At 42.2% G+C, this 20,481-nt stretch overlaps 2 protein-coding genes across 2 annotated transcripts in view; both read left to right on the top strand.

Moving 5' to 3' along the window:
* CEMIP (cell migration inducing hyaluronidase 1) overlaps positions 1-20,481 on the top strand; it is a 142,267-nt gene that overhangs the window by 38,147 nt on the left and 83,639 nt on the right. The gene's annotated exons all lie outside the window — the stretch shown is intronic.
* LOC141995322 (cell surface hyaluronidase CEMIP2-like) overlaps positions 1-20,481 on the top strand; it is a 74,356-nt gene that overhangs the window by 48,224 nt on the left and 5,651 nt on the right. Inside the window, exons 20-23 of the mRNA XM_074966444.1 lie at positions 10,168-10,350; positions 14,049-14,268; positions 17,202-17,303; positions 20,271-20,431. Of these exons, the coding sequence (XP_074822545.1) occupies positions 10,168-10,350; positions 14,049-14,268; positions 17,202-17,303; positions 20,271-20,431 (666 nt within the window). The remainder of the gene's footprint in view (positions 1-10,167; positions 10,351-14,048; positions 14,269-17,201; positions 17,304-20,270; positions 20,432-20,481) is intronic.

The raw sequence follows: 20,481 nt of genomic DNA, 5'->3' as shown, positions 1-20,481 counted from the left end.
CACTGCACAAGCATGTATCTAGGATGTGATTTGGAGCACAAGCATTTAAGAGGAGCCCTTCCTTTTATCTGTGACTAACTGAAGGCATATCATGGATGTACCTATTCAGTACTGATTTCAATGGTTACGTGAGGATTACAGTAATTGTGACCCCCACGCACCCTCAAAATTCCTTCAGTTTCCACTAAAAGAAATAAAATTGGATTAAGGAAATCAAATACGAACTTGACCTCTTGAACCACCACTTGCTGCATTTATGGCTCTGCTGTGGAAACTCTTGTACGGGCATTTTGCGTGAAGAAAACTGATTTCCTTTCCAGTGAGAAGTACATGTGACTTATTGGGTATGGCAGTTGATTTGATATAGAAAACCAAAGTCATTAAGGTCTGCAGACTGAGCTTTAAATTAGTGGTGCACATGTCCAGGTTGGCTCAGAAAGGAACATGTATGTATGTTTGTTTGTTTGTTTGTTTTTCTAGTGCATTGGGTTGTCAGATGGATGTGAGTTTTATTATAAGGATAAGATGAAGGTGTGCTATTGAGGTCTCTTGAAACTGTTAACATAGGACCTGGTAACTTGTAAACATTTTGGCAACGAACAGAAACAGAATACCAACTGGAATTTTAATTATAGGGAATAAAGTCCTGTAGAACCTATCAAAATATTCTGAAGCCTGTTCTTGTCAAGCATAAATTGTGTGTGAAAGTTTCATGAACGGAGACCTAAGACCCCTCCACAATGTGTCTCATCTCTCTGTTGGCCAATGTTCTTCATCGAGGCTGTTTCAATGTTCCCTTGGTTTTTTTGTTCTTCATGGAGGGATGGAAATTATCTGTAAAAACTAGGTTAAGGGCTCTGCTCATTATGAATATCCATTTGTGAAGCACAAAGAACCACAGAGAAGCTTGTTAGGTGAGGGAAAGGGAGGGGGAGAGAAACTGGAAAGCTAGGTGGAGAATATAGGGAACATTGTGTGTCTCTGGTAAGTGTCTCCTCTCAGACTCCGGAGAAATGGTCCAAAGATTGGCACTTCATACAGTAGTCAAAGTCCTTCAATTTAATGACCTAGCCTTTGTCTGTGTGCAGAATCTCTAATCTTGGAAGAGGCTAAAGCAAAGATGATTATCAAATGCATGGTGCAGTGCAGTAAATCAGTAGGGTTTATTTGTGTTATCAGGAAAATCTAAAGAGGGCTCAAATCACCTCAAAGTAAATGTCTAAAGCATCATGTGGTAAATTGTACTCTGGAAATAGCCTGAAAAGCAAGAGCAATTAGGCTGTACGTTCAGCATTACTAATGAGCACCAGCTCATACCACTGTACGTGGTCTGTTAACGCTTAGAGAGAAACACTTTTCCCCCATCCGCTGTGATTCAGCTGACTGAGAGAAATACCAGGGTGTATCTGAATAACAGACAGACATAATAAATTGATGAGGTCATTTATAGTCAAATCATCACAATCCCCCACAAAACCTCCCTGCAAATGCTCTGATCTGCCTTACTGCCACGGACTGTGGAAACACGCATGGCAGTCTTCATAATGCTTTATTCACCGGTACTGTCTTATGGCCTGCTGCTAAGTGCCCACTGAAATTAATAGAAGCTGATGTACTCAGCACTTCACAGGAGGTGCTCAGAACTTCGTTGCACCTCTGCAAAGGTTTTAGTGGTGGGGAAGGACTGGAGAGCTTTGGTTTTGTACTATTCTGATTGGAAGTGAATGAAATTGGATGTATTCATGTTTTCTTTGCACTCATACACTGGCATAGGGAAGGGCTGAATATTTACATTTCTATAGAAATGGGCACAGGCGGCCGTGTTTGGATTCTCATTTGTATTAGACTGGGGTCAGAAGGTCGGGTTCCAGGCTGTACCAGAGCTAGGGTTTGTGACCATATTCAATAGCGTTGAAATCTTCTGAACAGAAACCGGGGAAAAAAGAGTTATTTTGAATCTGACCCAGAACTCAAACCACAGAGGTAGGTTCAAATCTCCTCTACAGCTCCCTCCCCGCCCCCCATTCTCCATGCCCCAAATTTGAGGTTCTGATTTGGGCCCATTACTAACTTCTAGATGAAAAGGTGGCACTTTAACACTTTCTCCATGTTTAGCAAAGTGAGATCTGGATGAGTGTTTTGATCTAAATGCCCTCAATTATCATCATGTGCCCTTCAGTATAAGCAAACTATCTATATTCTCCAGTTCCCCAAATGAAACTCCAAGGCACTAATAATATTTGGCTTTGTATGAGCTGGTTTCAACTTTGAGGGGATTATTGTCTACAGCGACTTTTTTTTTTTTAATATGATTCATGCTTGTAGCTACTTATCTTGTGTACAATTAAATTCTTTACCAGTGATGCAACCTGGAGGAAAACAAAGAAAATAAGACCAGGCTAGAATGAGCCTGTTGCAAACATCCAAGCTGATGGAGACATTTTTTAAGTTGTGGTTTTATTCTTTTATATATTAACTAGTATATGAGCAATACTTTGCTTCTGCCATTATTACCTGGACTGATAAATATACAGGCAGATGAAAACAACTTTTCTGCAAATCAAATTGCTACTGGCAGCCTGAGGGCTGCAACCATCTTTTTGTTTTTATATATATATATAATATATACACACACATATATACAGTAATTAGCACGATGAGTCTCTGATGGCTGGTTGGGGCCTCTAGTGCAGCCAGGATACAAATAATAAATAATAATGTGCTATTAAATGTGAGTTAGGGTATCCTAAATCTGGCCCTAAATATGCTGATTATATCCCAGCTCAAATTCAATTATCCAAATTAAATATATTTACTAATTTTTATGTTAACTCCCTGTGTCTCAAAAATATTTTTTCCTACTTATCTTTGATCCATTAGGTTAATCAAATAGATTGGAGCTGTAGTGAGATCTTTTACTGTTAAGAAAGGAGCTGAGATGTTTACTGAAACTTTGGAATGCGAGTTGCTTAGCTGTAGTTACATACGACTGTAGTAGCATCTGTGGAGCTGGCACTAATGTTTTTGAGTAAGCCTGTGAAACAGCTTTTGTCACCCTCTGTCCCCAAACCTGTCCACTTCTATGCTCAGGGCTGGCCTGAGGATATTGGGGAAGGTTCGCGAGGTGACTCTTGACTGACTCCATTTTACATAATAACCCTATGGAAAGAATGTGTGGCTCAGGCAATCTGTAGATCCATCCCCACCCCCAGCCTTCCATTGCAGATGCAGAACCCAGCTGCTTGTTCTTTTCTATCCTAGCAAGTGATTTACTTTGGTTTAGTTTGGGTTTCATTTTCAAGGCTGTCTCCAGGAGGAAAAGGGCTAGACATGTTACTTTTCTCTTCTCACCCACTGGAAGCTGAGATTTTTCTTTATTTTTTTTTTTCTCCCCTTCGCCCAAACCAGCGGGTCTTGTGACTGTGAATTTCACAGGGCCCACAGACTAGTTCTCACCATATGTGTATGTGACATGTTCACAGAAAAAATAGTAATACAGTACTGGATAAACCAGTTAAGGAGAGAAAATTGGGGAAAAAAATGGCTACTGTCAAGAAAGCCAGTGTGTTAAAGAAAAAATATGATGTCAGTGAAACTCCTAATATTACAGGATTTGTTTTTAGTCTGAAATGTAAGGTTCTATGAGCCAAATACTGTGCTGACTCCTCCTCCATGCATGGTAGCTATCACCAGTAGGGTTGGAGCTTTAATTTGTTGGACCTCAAATATAACCCCCTTTGCCTAAAGTGGCATAATTGTGAAAATGAAACTGTCTGTGTGAATATTAACGATCTCTGCATAGATAATTGACAAATTTAGGCTCTCTTAGCCTCCAGAAAGGCCATTTTAAGTTTGGTTCACACCGCTCTGGTAACGTAACATGCTCTCCATTTGTCACTAGAACTGTAGTGAGTTGTTTTCAGAAGTGGCTAGTCTTAACAAGGCCTTGAAAAGGAAAATTGCTGGCTGTTTGCCTGGTAGCTGTCTTGTCCCTGTGAGGACTTGAATGTGCTTAATGGACTGGAACTGAAGAAAAAGCCTGAAAAAGAAATTTGAGAGGAGTGGGATGGACCACTCTAGTGAGCCAGTGGGAAACATGGACTCAAGGCCAGTCTGCTGAAATGTAAGGGGTTTGAACTGGGAGAGGGGTGGAGGGGGGGCAGTGAAGATACTCTCCAGTTTGTTCTCAGCCTTTTTTCCAGTCGTGAGAGTGGGGAATACATCACACTCCCCTTTCCAAGTCAAGCACTGGAGTGGAGTTAGCCTTCAGGAGATGGCTGCTGTGTTGTTAACTTGGCTGAATGTGAGCTTTTGGTGGACAGATAACGAGCCTGCAGCCAGACAGTTCACTGTATCTGAAGACTCCTAGGAGACGTGAACTGATCACTCAAACTGCCTTCTCACTGAGGTCAATGGGAAATGCAGATGCTGAGCACCTCTTGGGATTTACTGCTAAAATGGAATGAAAACTTTGAGTATGATCATTTTTTAGTCTTATTCACTTCAGAATTCTCTCTGTGAGATTGGTATTACCCATTGGGATATTAACTTTCACAGGAGTGCGTGAGGATTTATATGTGAAATTTTCCTATTGATGTGACTAGGAATCAAATTGCTAAGCCCTTCCACACGCTTTGAAAATACATTTAATTGTGCTTGTATAGGTTTGAGGGAGTGGGGAATTAGAAGGCCATTTTTAAATCAGAGTAGCAATAGTTTGGGGAAAACTGACCTAGTGAGCAAAAATCTCCCATTCTCCTAACTTCCATATTTTGGAAATCAATTAATCTTTATTAATTCCCAGCATGTGCTGCAGGCAGCTATAACCATTGGATTTTTTTCCCTCTGATATTTAGGCTATGTCTACACTACAGACCCTACAGCAGTATAGCTGCAGCTGCACCGCTGTAAGATCTCCCGTGTAGCTGTTCTGTGTTGCCAGGAGAGAGCCCTCCCACCGGCATAATTAAACCACCGCCAACGAGTGGTGGTAGCTATGTTGCGGAAGAGCGTCTCCTGCCAACATAGTGCTGTCAACACCGGTGCTTTTGTTGGTGAAACTTATGTCGGTCAGGGGTGTGTTTTGTGTTTTTTTGTTTTTTTTTTCACAGGCCTGACTGACAAAAGCAGTACCTTTATCAGTCAAAGTGTAGACATAGCCTAATTCTCTAGCCACATTCTGTTCTGCACTGGTGTAGAGTTACTCCAGATTTACACCAGTGAGATCAGAATTTGATTTGTAGATTTCGTAGTCATCAGCCATAGAACAAGTCATGTCAACAAAATTTTCATGGTTGTTTTCAGGGGCAGAACTCTGCACCTTTAGAACCTCCAGTAGCTAGGATAGTATCAGGGCTCCTTATGTTCTCTGTAGGCCAGCAACTATGGCTATGTCTGCACTGAGCAGCTTATAGGGCACAGCTGTGCCGCTAATGCCATGCTGCTGTAAGATATGCAGTGTAGCCACTCTTTGTTGGCAGGACAGAGCTCTCCTGCCGACCAAATAAAACCACTCCTAACGAGGGGCTGTAGCTTTGTCTGTGGGAGACGCTATCCCGCAGACAAAGCACTGTCCACACCAGTGCTTTTTGTGGGTAAAACGTCTTCTTTTTTTTTTTTGGTCAGGCGGGGCGGGGGGGTGTGCGTGTGTGTGGGTGGTTTTTTTTTTTTCCCCTCCCTCCCCCCACCCCCGCCACCCTTGAGCAACCAAAGCTTTCCTGATGAAAGTGCACTGTAGACATAGCCCCAGGGACATGTTCAAACACATGCTGGTCAGGTCTGACATTCCATCCTCTAGAGGGCAATGTTCCACCTAAACCTATATGGTGCAAGAGCTTTGTAGGAGAGGGCAGCAAGCAGATGTACACTCCTGTTAAACTTACTTTGCCGAACCTCTTGTCTGTACCACTCCAAGTTATACCATTCTCACTTCAGAGGCAGATTTATCATCATGCCACAAAAATCAGGCATTACTGTATTTCCTTGTTTATTCCTAAAAACTACTGGCATCAGAAATGCAAAATCTAGAAACTGTGAATATAAAATACTTTGTGTGTACTAAGGGAATATGTCAAACTTTTTCCTCTGTGTATTTCATTTGGGGCCTTAGGTAGTCCTCTGGGTCTTCTGGAGCTGTGCTTTGGACTCAGCTGTAGACGGAGGTTCAGCTTTTGCTGGAATTACTATGGGACTCAACAGGAGTAAACTATAGATCTATCATGTGTCCAATAACAGGAAGTCTCTGAACAGCTTCTCTTTCCTTCTTCCACTTCCCCCTTGTTGCTTCCTGTAAATTTGATCAAAAAATTCAGCAACTGGCAACAGCCAAGAGAACTTTTTAAACATTTTGGTATTTTTGCTTCACTTGGGGAGTCAGAACAGCAAATGTCAATATTGCAATAAAAAAGGGCCACAAGACCGCCATTTCCAAGAGAAAATAAACAGTGCTAAGCAAACTTATTAAAAAAAAAAAAAAACATGAAACACACTGTGTGGACTGTTGAATGACAGTAACACAGGAGCAGAAGCTGCAGCGTTGAGATATGCCTGTGCCAGTAGACATTTTAAATATTCAGTTTAGTATTTGAAAATATTTGGTAGGACTCAGTAAACCTTGACTTTGTACCAGTTCTTATTTAGCTTTGCTTCTTCAGGTGCCAAAAGTCTGGGGAAAAAACAGAGAGGAAACTGACCTCCCAAAAAGTTTTTTTTTTAAATCCTCTACTATGAGAATGAATGGAATAATGTCACTAGTAAAGGTTGTAAACACAGCTATTTTCTCTTTCATTAAAGCTTCTAAAATATGAATTTGATTTTAATTTCATTTTAAAGGGTCAACTCCAAAAAAATCAGACTTTCTGCTTGAAAATTGTTAACCCATTGTTACAAGTAAATCCCCATAACTGAAAGAAAAAAAAATCTGTTTACTTTCTACATTTGACAGCATTTTATCTACAGTTAGTTTCACTACTTCCTTTTGTACAGTCTGTTAATCACCATCCCCTTTTATTTTGATCTTTCATTCAACATGAGGGAGTCTAAAACTGCAGATTCTCGCAGGTGAAGTACCAAAAGATGAATTAAAATCAGTGGCATCCCTTTACAGATATAAAAATATAATATTTGTAAATGTTTCCCTTTATGATAACCAGAGCAGATCAGAAAAGTGATGGAGGAACACAAGCCCTATTGGCTTTCAGTGGTCACTTAGTGGCTTTGGAAAATCCCAGCTGATATTGCTTACATGTTAGGAAAGGTGGAACATGGCCCGTTTGGCTCAGAGATATATGCCAGTCTAAATTTAGCTTGATCCATCTGTGAGTTCTAGCTGTTACTTCTCCAGCTGAAAACGAGAGTCCAAACAGAGAGGTTTAAGTTCAGAAACACGGAGGAGCCATAATTTAACTGCTTTCTCTCTCTCTCTCTCAAAAAACAAGGGGGGGGGGGGGGAGAGAGTAAGGTTTCCTGCAGCTAAAGTTCCAGCCACAAGGTTCCCTACATTCAACACTCCACAGTGAGTAGGAATAGCTCCCATCTTTTCTTTTGCGTGCAGTCATCACAGCCTAAATCTTCTGCTGACCCATTAAGCTATCTTGTCTGATTGTTTACAGCCACTGTATCAGGAGGCTGCATTTCCCTTGCAGTCCAGGCAATGGTTGCAGGGGGGCTCTGACCTTGTAAATCAGAGTATAAATTTCTGCTCACCAAATGCAATGCAGGGTCCTACATATCCTCTTCTGATACCCTTGTTATCACTGCTTTGCTTGTCCTGGGTGCCACAGACAAGCAAAGCAAAATGTCTGGATGATAGTTGTCAATGACTCCTACAAAACAACCACCCCACCCCCTTTACAAAATAGCCCAAGTAGCTAACATGAGAATTAAAAACAAAACAAAACTAGGATTAAATAAGAGGCTGTTTTATTGCATGCTGTTTAAATGTATTTAATCAGTTGTTTTTGTTTTTATATTTGACGGACGACTCCAGACTTTTCTTCCTCTCCCTCCCCCTGTTCCAATGCTTTGTTGTGGTAATATCCTTAAGGCTTATGTATGCCTGTGAGAACATTCCAAAAGAGAGGTTTGTTTTCATGAAGATATCTCACCCTCAATAAATTTCTTCCCAAAATCCAGTCAGCCCCGTCATGTTGGCAAAAGACTTTAGCAATTATATTCCAATGTGCCCGGGGACACTCAACCGTCTCAGCTGTTCTCTCGTGTGTCTTCCTTCCCCCTTCGCTTTCTTGTTTGTATTTAGTGCTTTTCTTCCCCATGGGACTGTAACACTGCACAAGAGTCAGTTCCCAGCCTTTCAAGGAGGTGTCAGGATGTTTCTGTGGCAGCATCTCCAGGGAACCCAAAGTGCCAAAGCAATGCAATGGGGTGTGTGTGGGGGGGGAATCACCCTTAAGAAACAGCTATGTGTCTTGGGACACTATCGTAAAAATATTCCATGAACATGGCTCTAGTGTAGCTCCTCTAGTTGGAGGCCAATATGTCTGAAAATATCTCTGGTCTCCAGTTTTGCTGAGTTGTGACACAGCTGGAGTTGCTTAAAATCTAGAGGGCAGTATTTGGTTCAGGTTGATGGGGCTTGTGTATAGGAATGTGGCTTATTATTCTAGAACAGCTTGCCCTCTATTCCACCTTGTAATGTGTGGTGTGTGTTTGTTTTATACCCATAGAGCAAGATGGAAAAACCAGGAGGAGCTTGAACAGAGCCAATGGGATTGGCTTTTGCCTTCAGTGCAGCTAATGCAGAGACACTTAGCGAAAGCCTTGGCTTTTAGATTCCCAGAACTCCACAACCCAAATCCATTTGCCTCCATTTACTGTTACATTTGCATGGCTAGCTGGCAACTCTACACTGTATAAGCCATAGGGCCCTCAAAGAGCAGCTGAGTGGAATAATAAATTTGTTTCTACTCCAGAGTTGTATTTAGTGCTTGAAAAGACACTGGAGGATATGCAGAGTTTTCTCTGTCTCTGAACCACATCCCACCTTCTAAACAGGAATCCAAGTATTCTTAAAAATATTTAAAACATCAACAGACACAAATCCCAGAATCCCATCTTCTCTTTGGGACAATCAGTAAAGTTAACCACAGAAATGGTTCAGATGCCTATTTGTGGCACACTGAATAGGAGAACCAGAAACAATGAAAGCTACACTTTTTTTTCTTCTGTCTCCCCCGCTCCCTCTTATGTAACCTTTCTGTGACTTTCAGCTTCTTTCTCTTGTTCTACAAAAAATTCTCTAGGCTAAATGCATCTGGAAACCAAGCTTTGTTATGATTTGCTGGAAAATTCTCCCCAGTCAGTTTCTGAACTGTACTGTAACACTTTGCATGGCCCTGCTACTTGTAACATAGGTATACAGGTTTGAACCAGTTTTCCTCTCAGCAACAGTGGCGGTGGAAATAGCCCTGGTAGAGCCAGGGTGTAATGTCAACTCGAATTCTTCTCAATTGGCTGTCATCAGCACATTGCTGAAATTCTGGAAGACAGGAGTTAAAAGACCCTCTGACTACAGCCCTATTTATTATAAGTTTAGTATTGGAGAGAGGGATTTTAATGGAAACCACAATAATAAACTTTGCTATAAAGTGGAAGAAGCAAGTCTCTTTAAAGTATGGCTCTGGTTCAGCTCAGAGATTTCGATATAATTCCTGTATCCGTGCCCTTGTTGAAATGTCTGCTTGAAACCGGCTCCTCCTGCTAGATGAACAAAACCAAGCCTAATGGCCCTTCAGGAGATGACAATGGACATCCTGAAAAGAAATTCTGTTCTCCAATAAAGCCTTGGAGAATTGCTGTCTCCAGGCCATGTTGGATGATGAGAGCAAAAAAAAAAATTTTTTTTAAGCAGTTCTGGAGCCCAATTCAAAGCCCAGTGAAGTCAATGGGAGTCTTTCCTGTGGAGATAGCGATCTTTGGCTTGGGCCCATAGTGATAAGAAGCAGTTGCTTCCAAACAAAGTGAATGCACAAGTTAGTTTGGCTGGGCTTTTTCAAAAGGGGAGGGGGTGTTGAAAACAAAGACACTTTCTACCCCTTGAATATCAGGCTTGCAGCAGGAGACCTTTTCTCATTTCTTTTCAAGTCCTTGAACACTTACAAGCATATATTTTATTTCTTTCCCCTCTCCCTCGTACCATTTTGCCAACAGAGGAGACTGGCTGCACGTTGCATTATGTTATCCCAAGGAGGCGGTTTTCACCATTGTGGCAGACGTCTACCAGCGGCAGACGGGGAGAGTGCACAGTGTAAAACACTACCTAGCAGCCCCTTCCTGGCCAAGCGTGCTCAACAGGACGGGCGAGCGGCTCTTCTACTTTGACAGTGCATTGGGGTGAGTGGGACTGTATAACTGACTCCTAACCACAGGCCCCAAGACTTGCCAGGACAGCCATCTTAAGGAAAGAGCATCCCACATTAGGGACCCTTCTCCCTCATCTGCCTTCCCTTATCTCCCATTGCGGCCTGCTCCCTCTGTGTTCAATGCTTGGCTCCTCACTCTAATGTCTTTCAATCATGTTTCTGAGAGTAAAGAATGTATTGGTGATGAGCAGCTGGGCATCACTAGGGTGAGGAAGTGGGAAGTTGGATCGTTAATAAGAGTAGGAAACTGAAATGGGGGTGGGGGGGAATGGCATCAGTCCTGTCAGCCATCCATCACCCTCCAAAAAAACTTCCTCAAGCTTCTGGGCAGAACTTGGCAGCACTAAGTTACTGCCGTTTGATTCTCAAAATTTGGCATTGATTCCAATAAGAACCAAATCCCAAGCCAGAAGTTTTACAAGCTTATCTGCATTCTCTGAGCTTATATCCTGCCAGCACAGTCTATCTTGTGCTATTTTGGCTCTCCCACTTCCAGTTGGAAAAGGGAATTCTGGGTGCAGAAAATAACCAAGCATCTGCAAACTTCTAAACTAGTTAGTCTTGATTAGACTTTTGGGCAAAGTTTCAGGGTGTGTGTGGGTGTCTTGTCTTATCTGACCTCCAATGCCCAGGTCTGCAAGTTGTATTTATTGAGGTGCTATCTGCAGAAGCAATATATTTTAGCCTTTTGCTGGAATTGACAGTCAAGTGATCTCAAAACATAAATATTATCATTGTGATTTTTAAATGGTTACTCAGACTGATACATGACAGACACCAGTAGTGTATATATCTCTGCCTGACACCATAAGTGTTCCATCTTCACTCTGCAAACCTTCTGTGCTCCTTCCAAAAGAAAATTTAAGACTGGGGGTCAAGCTATGCTCTGGCGTAAATTTGGAATAACCTCTTGGAAGTCAAGAGTTGCTCCAGATTTACACTTGTGTCAGAGAGAGCACAGTTTGGCCCATTGTCTGTATTAAAGGTATATAAAATGCAGGGTTATCAAGAGCATCTTTGTGACAGGCTGTGAGACCTTGAACTGTCATTCATGAAAGCAAAATTAAAGGGAAAACATGAACACACAAATTGTGCTGAAATTCTACTGCTCAATGATTTCCCCCCCCCCTCCCCTCCCATTGAGAAAGTTGCTTCTTTCTCCCCTAAGCTTCAGACTCTTTGAAAGTGCTGGGGACTACATCCCCCACACTGGTGTCCACATCACTAGAGTGGTGGTCACTGTGTTGATATACATATTAAAAGCCATCACACCTCAACAGACTGACTATCTGGAGCGGGTGACCATCATAGGGTGGTGATTCCAGTGCAGTGTGTCTGAGAGACTTAGAACTACCTTTCACAGTCTGTGTGCCTGAGCTGGTTAAAAAGGGGAAGCCCTGGATAATTCTTACATTTTGACAGTGTGAGGCAAGCCTTAAAGAAGAGGCAGAGTTGCCCCTCAGGTATCTTTTTCAAAAGAAATTCTAGGGGCAGACAAAATGTGTTCCTGAGCCCAAATCCTCCCATCTGTTTATAACCGTGTGGCTCCCATGGCTGGCAGTGGGGTTTCACAGGTACGTGAGAGGTTTCACAGATGTGTGAAAGCAGAATTAGGCCCCCAGTATTGAATTTTGCAGAGCAGTGCTTGTGGGAAACAAAAACAAAAAAAAGTGAATTAAAAACAAAACAATGAACAGAAACAGCATTAAGAATCACAGGGAAATGCAGGATCTCAACAAGTCCAAATGTTATAACCTCCCTTACCCTTCTCCACTTTGCTGAAACTCTTCCGAGCCGCTAGACTAATATCCTTGGGATAGACATGTTTTGTGCGTAAGACACTGGATGGGGGACTCAGGTGATCTAGGTTCTAAGCCCAGCTCTGCCACTGACTTCCTGTGTGACTTTGGACAAGTCATTTATGCTCTGATGCAGTTGCCCCTCTATTAAATGAGGAAAATAATCCTTTGTCTTGTCTATTTAGATTGTAAGCTCTTTCGGGCAAGACCTCTCTCTTACTGTGCAGGTATAACGACCAGCACAATGGGGCTGCGATTTTCGAGACCTGTGGGTTCTACTGTCGTACAAATAATGAATAGTAGTAATATTAATAAGATCCAAATACCTTCCATTAAAGAAAAATAGAGAAACCACAGCTTAGTGTTCTGCTAAAATATTTGCAAAAAAGGTACAATGTGTGCCATACGCATTGCCCATTGTGCCGAACCTACCAATGCAACGAACACTGAAGTCAGGTCAGACATGTTAGATTTTAAAATAAAAGCAGAAAATAGTCATTCATTCAAACACTATATGTGACCAATCAAATCCTGGAGTGTATATTGTGCCATGTGGGACTCAGCAATGCTATAAATGTGGTCTCATGATAGGAACTGTGAAATAATTATTTGCTCATTTGTTCTCCCTTTCAATCTGTACAACATGTTACCCAAATGGTGCAAACAGTTTATTTACCAGGGAAGTGCATGCTAAAATAGTTACTCATGAGGGTGTGCAGGGGACAGCCATGAGCTGCCTGCTGTTCTTTTCGACTTTGAACACGCAGATTGATGGGCCCTGACCTGACTTGGTTCTGGAACTATAGGGCTGTTTGTTTTTTATTTAGCGAAGCTTTGCTTTTTTTAGACTGACTGAAAATAGACATTGAGTTTTTGGAGGCTTTATTAGCTTTTATTTCATAATCTGTGGGATGCTCCCCCTTCTCTTTTCAGCCACGTGTGCTAGATCTCTGGAGATGAACCAAGTGTACTTATTTGTTTTCATTTGCCTAGAAGAAGGAGTATTAAAATGAACCCTTTTCAATAAAGCTCAGGTATTTTCCTGATACTGTAGCTGAGCTGTTTGTCATTTTAATCCAGCCTAAACTACAAAATAGACAAAGTGAAAAACATACTTAGAACTGCTAGAAAAATGAGCCTAAGGGTCAGAGAATTGGTACAGTGGCTGCTTCAAGTGTTGTTTCTGCCCACTTTGAGATGAATTTTGCCTGGAAGGGACGGTCTGGGATGAGGCAATGCAAAGGCAGAGAGCCCCAGTGGGAGCTGCTGGAGTCCTCTGCCAGGCATAATACCTCCAGGACTATAGCGAGAGCATGGCTGCTACTCCATTCTCTGGCCAGATGCAGCCCAGCTCCTAGCCCTTTGGAAGGGTGGTGGCTGGCTCCCTCTAGGCAGTCTAGTGGTAATGCACTTGGAGTACAAATTCTACACAAGTATAAGGACAGCAGTTGTTCCAGGCCTCCACACCAAGTCCCCATGACGAGGAGCTGTTTGCACCCTCGTGCAGAACCAGGCATAGGTGCTGGACCTAGGGGTGCTTACGGTGCTACTGCACTCCCCTGGCTTGAAGTGGTTTCCATTATATGCAGGGTTTACAGTTTGGTTCAATGGCTCTCGGCGCCCCCACTAAACAAACTGTTCCAGCACCCTGGGACCAGGCAAAACCTGACTTGCTGGTTTGTCCATAGTGTGTGCTGTATTATGGGTTACTAAATAGGATGAAGGTGTTGCTGAAGTAACTTTCCTCAGAAAAACATTACAAGGGGGAGTTTCATGCAGTACAGATCCTGTCTCTTGCCAGATACTCCTCTGATGGCTCCCCGGGTAGCTCTGATCCTTTCATTCGTTTTGTAATGGTCTCATTTGCTAGGTACCTATTTGTCGTCCTCCAAGCTCATGAAGCTCGAAAAGGGCACAGTTATTGCTCTCAGCGAGGCTGTGAACGCATTAAAATCGTCACACGTATGTCCTCGAAGGATTCCTGGAGTTGTGCCCTTAACCCTTTTTTGGAGAATAACAGGAGACCAGCTACACAGCACTCAATGTCTCAGCGACTGACTGTGCCTTGCAGCCAGTGTGGGGCCCCACAGGTACAGAACTGACTACTTCTTTGCAATGCCAATCAGAACTTCCTCTGTAGAATGTAAGCATCTGTAGCAGGGTAGTTACCTGCTCTGGCCTTGACCCTGACAGGGATGAGGCCAGTCCTGGGAGAGGGCGGGGCTGTGGGGAAAAAGCCAGGCTGATTAAGGGAGCAGCCGCAGCCGTGGCCAGCTCAATCCGGCCCAGCTGGCCCCTGTAAGAGTCCGTGAGCCAGGAGCCCACTCAGCCTCTCTCTGTCTATAGAGGGAGAAGGGCTTGGCTGCAAAGTGCTGAGCAGGACACCTAGATTGGAGCAGTCTGGGGAAAGGCCAGAGGAGCTGGGAGCTCCAACCTGGAAAGCCTCAGGCTGAATAGGTGCAGGGTTGCAGAGGGGCATCCCATGGGTAGGCGGAGGCAGCAAGTCCAAAACCCCCTTGCCTGCGATAAGTGGTGTATACACTACAGTCTGCCCCTGATACAAGGGGCTAAGTGGGGTGTGGCAGTAGCCCAGACTGAGGCAAGGTGGGGTTAGAGGGTGGGGAGACCCAGAACCTGAGAGGTGGGGGTACTGCCAAGGGGGCAGCACCCCCAGAGAAAGGGGCCCTGGGCCCTGGAAGGGACATGGGGGCCAGCGGTAAGGCACATCACTGGCCTGCAGAGGGTGCTCTTGTAGCTGGAGGAGCTAATTCCCGACGACTACCAGCAGGAGGTGCCGCAGGGGTGAGTCCGCACCATTACAGCATCTTTATAAGAAGGTAATTTACACAAGGTATGCGGAAGGCCCTTAGGCAATTCCCTCTGCTCCTGAACATGACCAGAAGGTAGGATAGCATAGTATGAGGGTCTGGTTTTCTACAGCATTTTATAGTATGCTGCAGAGACAGACAACTTCTTTGAGGTCCGTTAACTGGAAGCAAATGAAGCATATATTTGTAGCAACTCAAGTTGTCACTGGGATTGTTGAGATGTATTTTAGCTTTGAATTTAAATGTACAATATATATTGTTGCTGTTCTTCAAGCCAAGGCATGATGATCATAGTCTATCTGTATTTTAAATAAATTAATAGCCATGCAAATTCTGATCTCGCTTACTTTGGATTTACACCACTGTAAATCCTGTGAAGTCATCCCAGATTCACACTAGTGTAACTGAGAGCAGAATCTAGTCTATAATGCACAAACAAGGCATGTGCATCCTTAACGCTAAGATGAAGACAATGTCATATAGTCAGTTATTAGCTAATGTGACGAAAGTCTTTTGAAAAATGACTGTTGCCCAAGAGAAGTATACGATTCAAGTATACTTGAATCAAGTATCCTGATTCAAAAATACAATGCAATTAATTTCAGAATCAGCCAAGCAGACCAGTTCATAGATTATGAAGCCAGAAGGGCCCATTGTGACAATCTAGTCTGATCACCTGTATAACAGTCCATAGGACTTCCCTGAATTAATTAATGCAGGGGCACTCCACGCAGATCGCGGACATTGTGGTTTTCCAGATCTTTTGGAAATATCCCTTCCAGAAGGTGGTAATTCCAGGACACTAATCACCATGTTGGCTAGTCATTGTTACGTGATCTGATTCCTGGAAAAACCTCTTCCGTTCATGAATGGTACCTGTAGAACTGACTGTTTCTAATGAAACATTCAGAGGCTCAATATGTGATCTAAACATAAGATGCAATCTGGATGGCTATGCCTTACTTAAACATGTAATAGTGTAGCCAAAAAATGTACAGTAACTCAATTCTACTTTCTGTGGCATCTTTAGATTCACACTAAGTAGTTCCTCATACCATGATCCTGCAAACACCTATGCATGTGCTTATCTTTTTAAATGGATCTAGAATTTGCAAAATTCAAAGGCAATGCCATTATCAACACTGAAAATTAACAAAGGATGACATATTTTTACAACAGTGATTGAGTTGTTTTTTGCCCTTCCTTTTACCAGAGTTGCCCCCTTCCCCCCCCCCCCCCCCCAAAAAAAATTGGCATTCAAAATGTTTGAAAATTGTCCCATTTTCCATTCAGTTCTAGTACCTTTTACTCACATAAGTAAAATTAAGCATGTGCTCTTATGCTTACTCTGCAGTGAGTGCCATTGAAATCAGTGGGGCTGCTTACAGAATAGCACTAATTAATAGGTATGAGAATGGTGGAATCAGGCCTGTTGTCAGTAAAAGTCAGACATATATGGTGCTGGACATAAGAGATGAATCAGAATGAAAAACAAAGAAAACAGCAGAGGGTTAGATTATTGAATCAGTCCACTCCCCTTTGCATATCTTTCAGCAACAAATGATCAGTTTTCTAAATACATTCTTATTCTGCACCAAGTTTCCATACAGGAGGATGAGAGGGTAAGAAAGAACTGGAGTTTATAGGCAAGTATAACCATGGTATCTAGGCACTGCCAATCCTGTATTTGGAGGTATTTGCTCTCAATTTAGATTGATTTTGAGTAACTCTTATCATTTTTATCCTAATCTCTTCCTATCTAGCTAAATGGATAAATTCATGGAGGTTAAGTCCATTAATGGCTATTAGCCAGGATGGGTAAGGAATGGTGTCCCTAGCCTCTGTTTGTCAGAGAGTGGAGATGGATGGCAGGAGAGAAATCACTTGTTAGGTTCACTCCCTCTAGGACACCTGGCATTGGCTGCTGTCGGTAAACAGGATACTGGGCTGGATGGACCTTTGGTCTGACCCAGTATGGCCATTGTTATGTCATTATGTTTAATGAGCTTTACATTGTTTGTGATTAAGGTTCATAACCTGCAAAAATATACACTTTGGAGTATTTGCAGGATGGCATTCCAGGGGTGCGTGGGGGATGGAATGGGCAGTTGATACAATTTTTTTTGTTAATGAACAATTGTTTGTGAGCCATTTTTCCCCCCCACCCCAAGCTTCTTCCCTTCATATAATTACAGGTTGCTATCACTAGTAAACCCTCAATCAAATATGTAAGAATCCAGATCCAGTCTCCCAGTAGAGCTGACATACAGAGTCACTTGAAGTCAGCTTTCATTAAGGTATGCTTTCTACCAGACTTGAATTAGTGATTAAATAGGGGAACTCCCTTTCCTGTAAAAGTTACTGCAAAATCTTTAAGACCGTGAAAGCAATAGAAATGAGAAGCTAGACTAGAAAATTCATATGCGTTGTTTCTCTTATTTATAATTATGGGGACTAGCATTTGGCTCTAAATAAAATCAGTGGGAGTTTTGACTGTAATAGGACCAGTATTGGGGACCTTAATAAAGAAGACTTTTTTATTGGATTAAAATCCACCATTCTGTTTTTGAGAAAGTAAAAACAAAAACCCAGGTCACTCTTTTGTAGCTGATATAAAGCAGATTACCATTTAGAACTGGACAAATTTTCACACATTTTCAGTGGTTGTTTTTTTAAATGCAGATTCACTTAACAAAATCATGTTTTTGCTGAATTGTTTAATTGGAAATGTTTTGACATTTCCTAACTGAAACCTTTTGATGTAGCTTGAAATTTAAAAATTAACTTAGAATTTATTTTTAAATATTTTAAAATGATTGAAACTGAAAATAAAATTGACCCAGACTGAATTCACTTATTACTAGAAATTTTTCAAAATTTAATTTTCCATTATGACCCCAAATTATTATTGTATTACTATTATGCCCAGCTCTATTTAGTACTCTGGGGATTTACAGCTATGTGGTCATATCTGCACATCTTTCAAGTTTTCCTCATTAGACAGTATGCTTGCATATGTACTGTCAGAGTGTACCTGTGCATTTGAGATGCTGTTACTGCTAATGAATGCCGGCTCAGGCAGTGTGGCATTCTTATGGATTCAAAGTAGCTGGGATTTATTGTCTGCTGCATTGGTTCCTCTGTCCCCCTGCCCAAAAAAAGCAAGGATGAGTTAACTGAGGCTGCATTACCAGCTGTACTGAACTGTAAAATGCATGTATGTATGTATAAGGTGTTCCCACACAGACCTACTTAGAGATGATGGGAGAAGCCAATGGCATTTCGTAAAACTTTAGAGTTTTCCAAAGCTTTAATTCAAACCATTACTTTTCAAAGGAAATTTAATTGTGAAAACATGTATATGGAAAGCAGTGCTGTGCAAACAGTAAGGATTCCTGCTTGCCCTGCTTCTCTAAAGGCCTAGAGAATTGGGGGGAAAACACCCAAAAGAACAAGCTATGCAACAGTCCAGAACTCTTGTTTTACCAAACAAAACTCAACCCTCAAGTGTGGTTCTTAATTTATAACCTGCTGTTTCCAAATTTGGCAAAATGAACTCTCTCAGGTCTAGGAAGCTGACACATTCATCTGTGATTTGTGTCAGAAAAGTCTCAGTTCATATTAGCATCCTAAACAGCTTCTCTCCACCATTCCATGACCCACAATTAATTCTTACCCTTGACCCTGTGTTGTCCTTGCCTTTCCTTTTATTCTGTGACCCTGCAGTGGCCCTTTCCCAATTCTTTTTTCCTGTTGGAACTCCCTCCTCCTTCTACCCCTGAAATCTCTCTGTGCTCTTAACTTTGAATATCCTGTTGCAGGGAAAAGCAGCCCTAGCAGTCTTTGTGCTGGGTTTTGGCCAATGTGTATCCAGGCGCATCCACCTTGGGTCTGTATTCCCTGGAGAGCACACATCAGAAGCATGAGATTTGAACTCATTGGTGATTAGGGTTGCCAACCCTGCAGGATTAATTCCTGGAGACTCCAAGCCAAAGATTAATCTTTAATTAAAGATTGTCATGTTGTTAAATCTCCAGAAATACGTCCAACCAAAACTGGCAACCCTATAATGGTGATAAGCATCCAGAAGGTTTTGAACCATCTGAGCACTAGATTCACCTCATGCCATGTTATGCCTCTTATGCAGAAATCCTAATAAAAGCTATCAGGCACTTGCTGTATTGTTTTTAAACCTGACTTTAAGAATAACATTGAAGGAGCAAAGAAATTTAGAGTTAATGCTTCCATTTCATCAGTGTGCCTAGGTATCTAATTCCATAAGGTATTAGTACCGAAGGTCACCCAGAGTTAAGGTTACAATTCTGTCACTGAGGTCACAGATTCTGTGACCTTCTGCGGGAGGTGTCAGCCCTGGGGCTGTTGCAACAGCAGCCGCCAGAATAGCAGACTGGCGACCAGCCCCAGGGCCGCCAGAACAGTGGCTGGGGCTGGAGCAGTTGCAAGCCCTGGCAGCATTCCCCCAGAGTATTCTTAGTGAAAGTCAGACAGGTCACAGGCCTCCATGGATTGTTGTTTATTGCCTGCGACCTGTCCGTGACTTTTACTAAAAATACCCATGACGAAATCTTAGCCTTACCCATAGTTTATACAGCTCCCTGATGGAGAACTACATGAGCTTCAATGCCATGCCATGATATGGAGTAATCTTAGTTCTGAATTTCCGTTGAGGAGAACGGGAGCATGAGATACCTGAACTACAACTCCCATGAGGCCTGGCGGCAGCATTTCCCAATCAAAATACTTCAGTTTGACAAATTTCTTAGTAATCAAATTTCCACTGAAAAAATTGCATTTGTCCAGAGAGAATCATTTTTTAGAGCCAGGAACTGAGACATCTAACTGACCTTAAATGCACCTGTGTGAACAGAGGCTTGATTAAAAGTAGGCTGAAAACATGACCACCAGTGGATTGTGTTTCACAACTCTACTGTTTTAATTTAGAAATGAGGCTCTTTGAGGCACAGACCCTGACTGCCTCTATTTTCATATAGCACACAGCTCACCTTAAGTGAGCTCACCAGACTTAAGTTCAACTATTATTCATTATCTCCAGTGATGAAAAACCTCTTCAGGAGTTGGTACCTCTTACATATTAATTATAAATGTTATATGGAGTATAAATGCTTGATCTCGCCTGCCTGTGAGAAGGGAATTACAAAACACAGGAGATAGGCAGCTTTAAACTCTGGTCCTATTAGTCCACAGACTGTTTCAGCTAATCCTAACCTGTATTTTGGTTGCAGATAAATGATGAAATTTTCCTGTTCAATAGCCGGGGGATATTCTTCTTGGTGCTAGACGCATGTTCAGGAGCAGTCGTGAGTAGGCGGCACTTTGACACCGTGAGTGCTATAGATGCTGCCAGTGCAATAACTGATTATGTTCAAACATCTATAGAAGAGAGGTAAGCAGGGTGTTAAACTTTAAGTTCATGTAGCAACATGTGGGTGATAG

Source organism: Natator depressus, chromosome 10, assembly GCF_965152275.1.
Source record: "Natator depressus isolate rNatDep1 chromosome 10, rNatDep2.hap1, whole genome shotgun sequence".
NCBI lineage: Eukaryota > Metazoa > Chordata > Testudines > Cheloniidae > Natator > Natator depressus.
The sequence above is the reverse complement of the archived record's forward strand: the minus strand, read 5'-3'. Positions and strand labels throughout refer to the sequence as shown.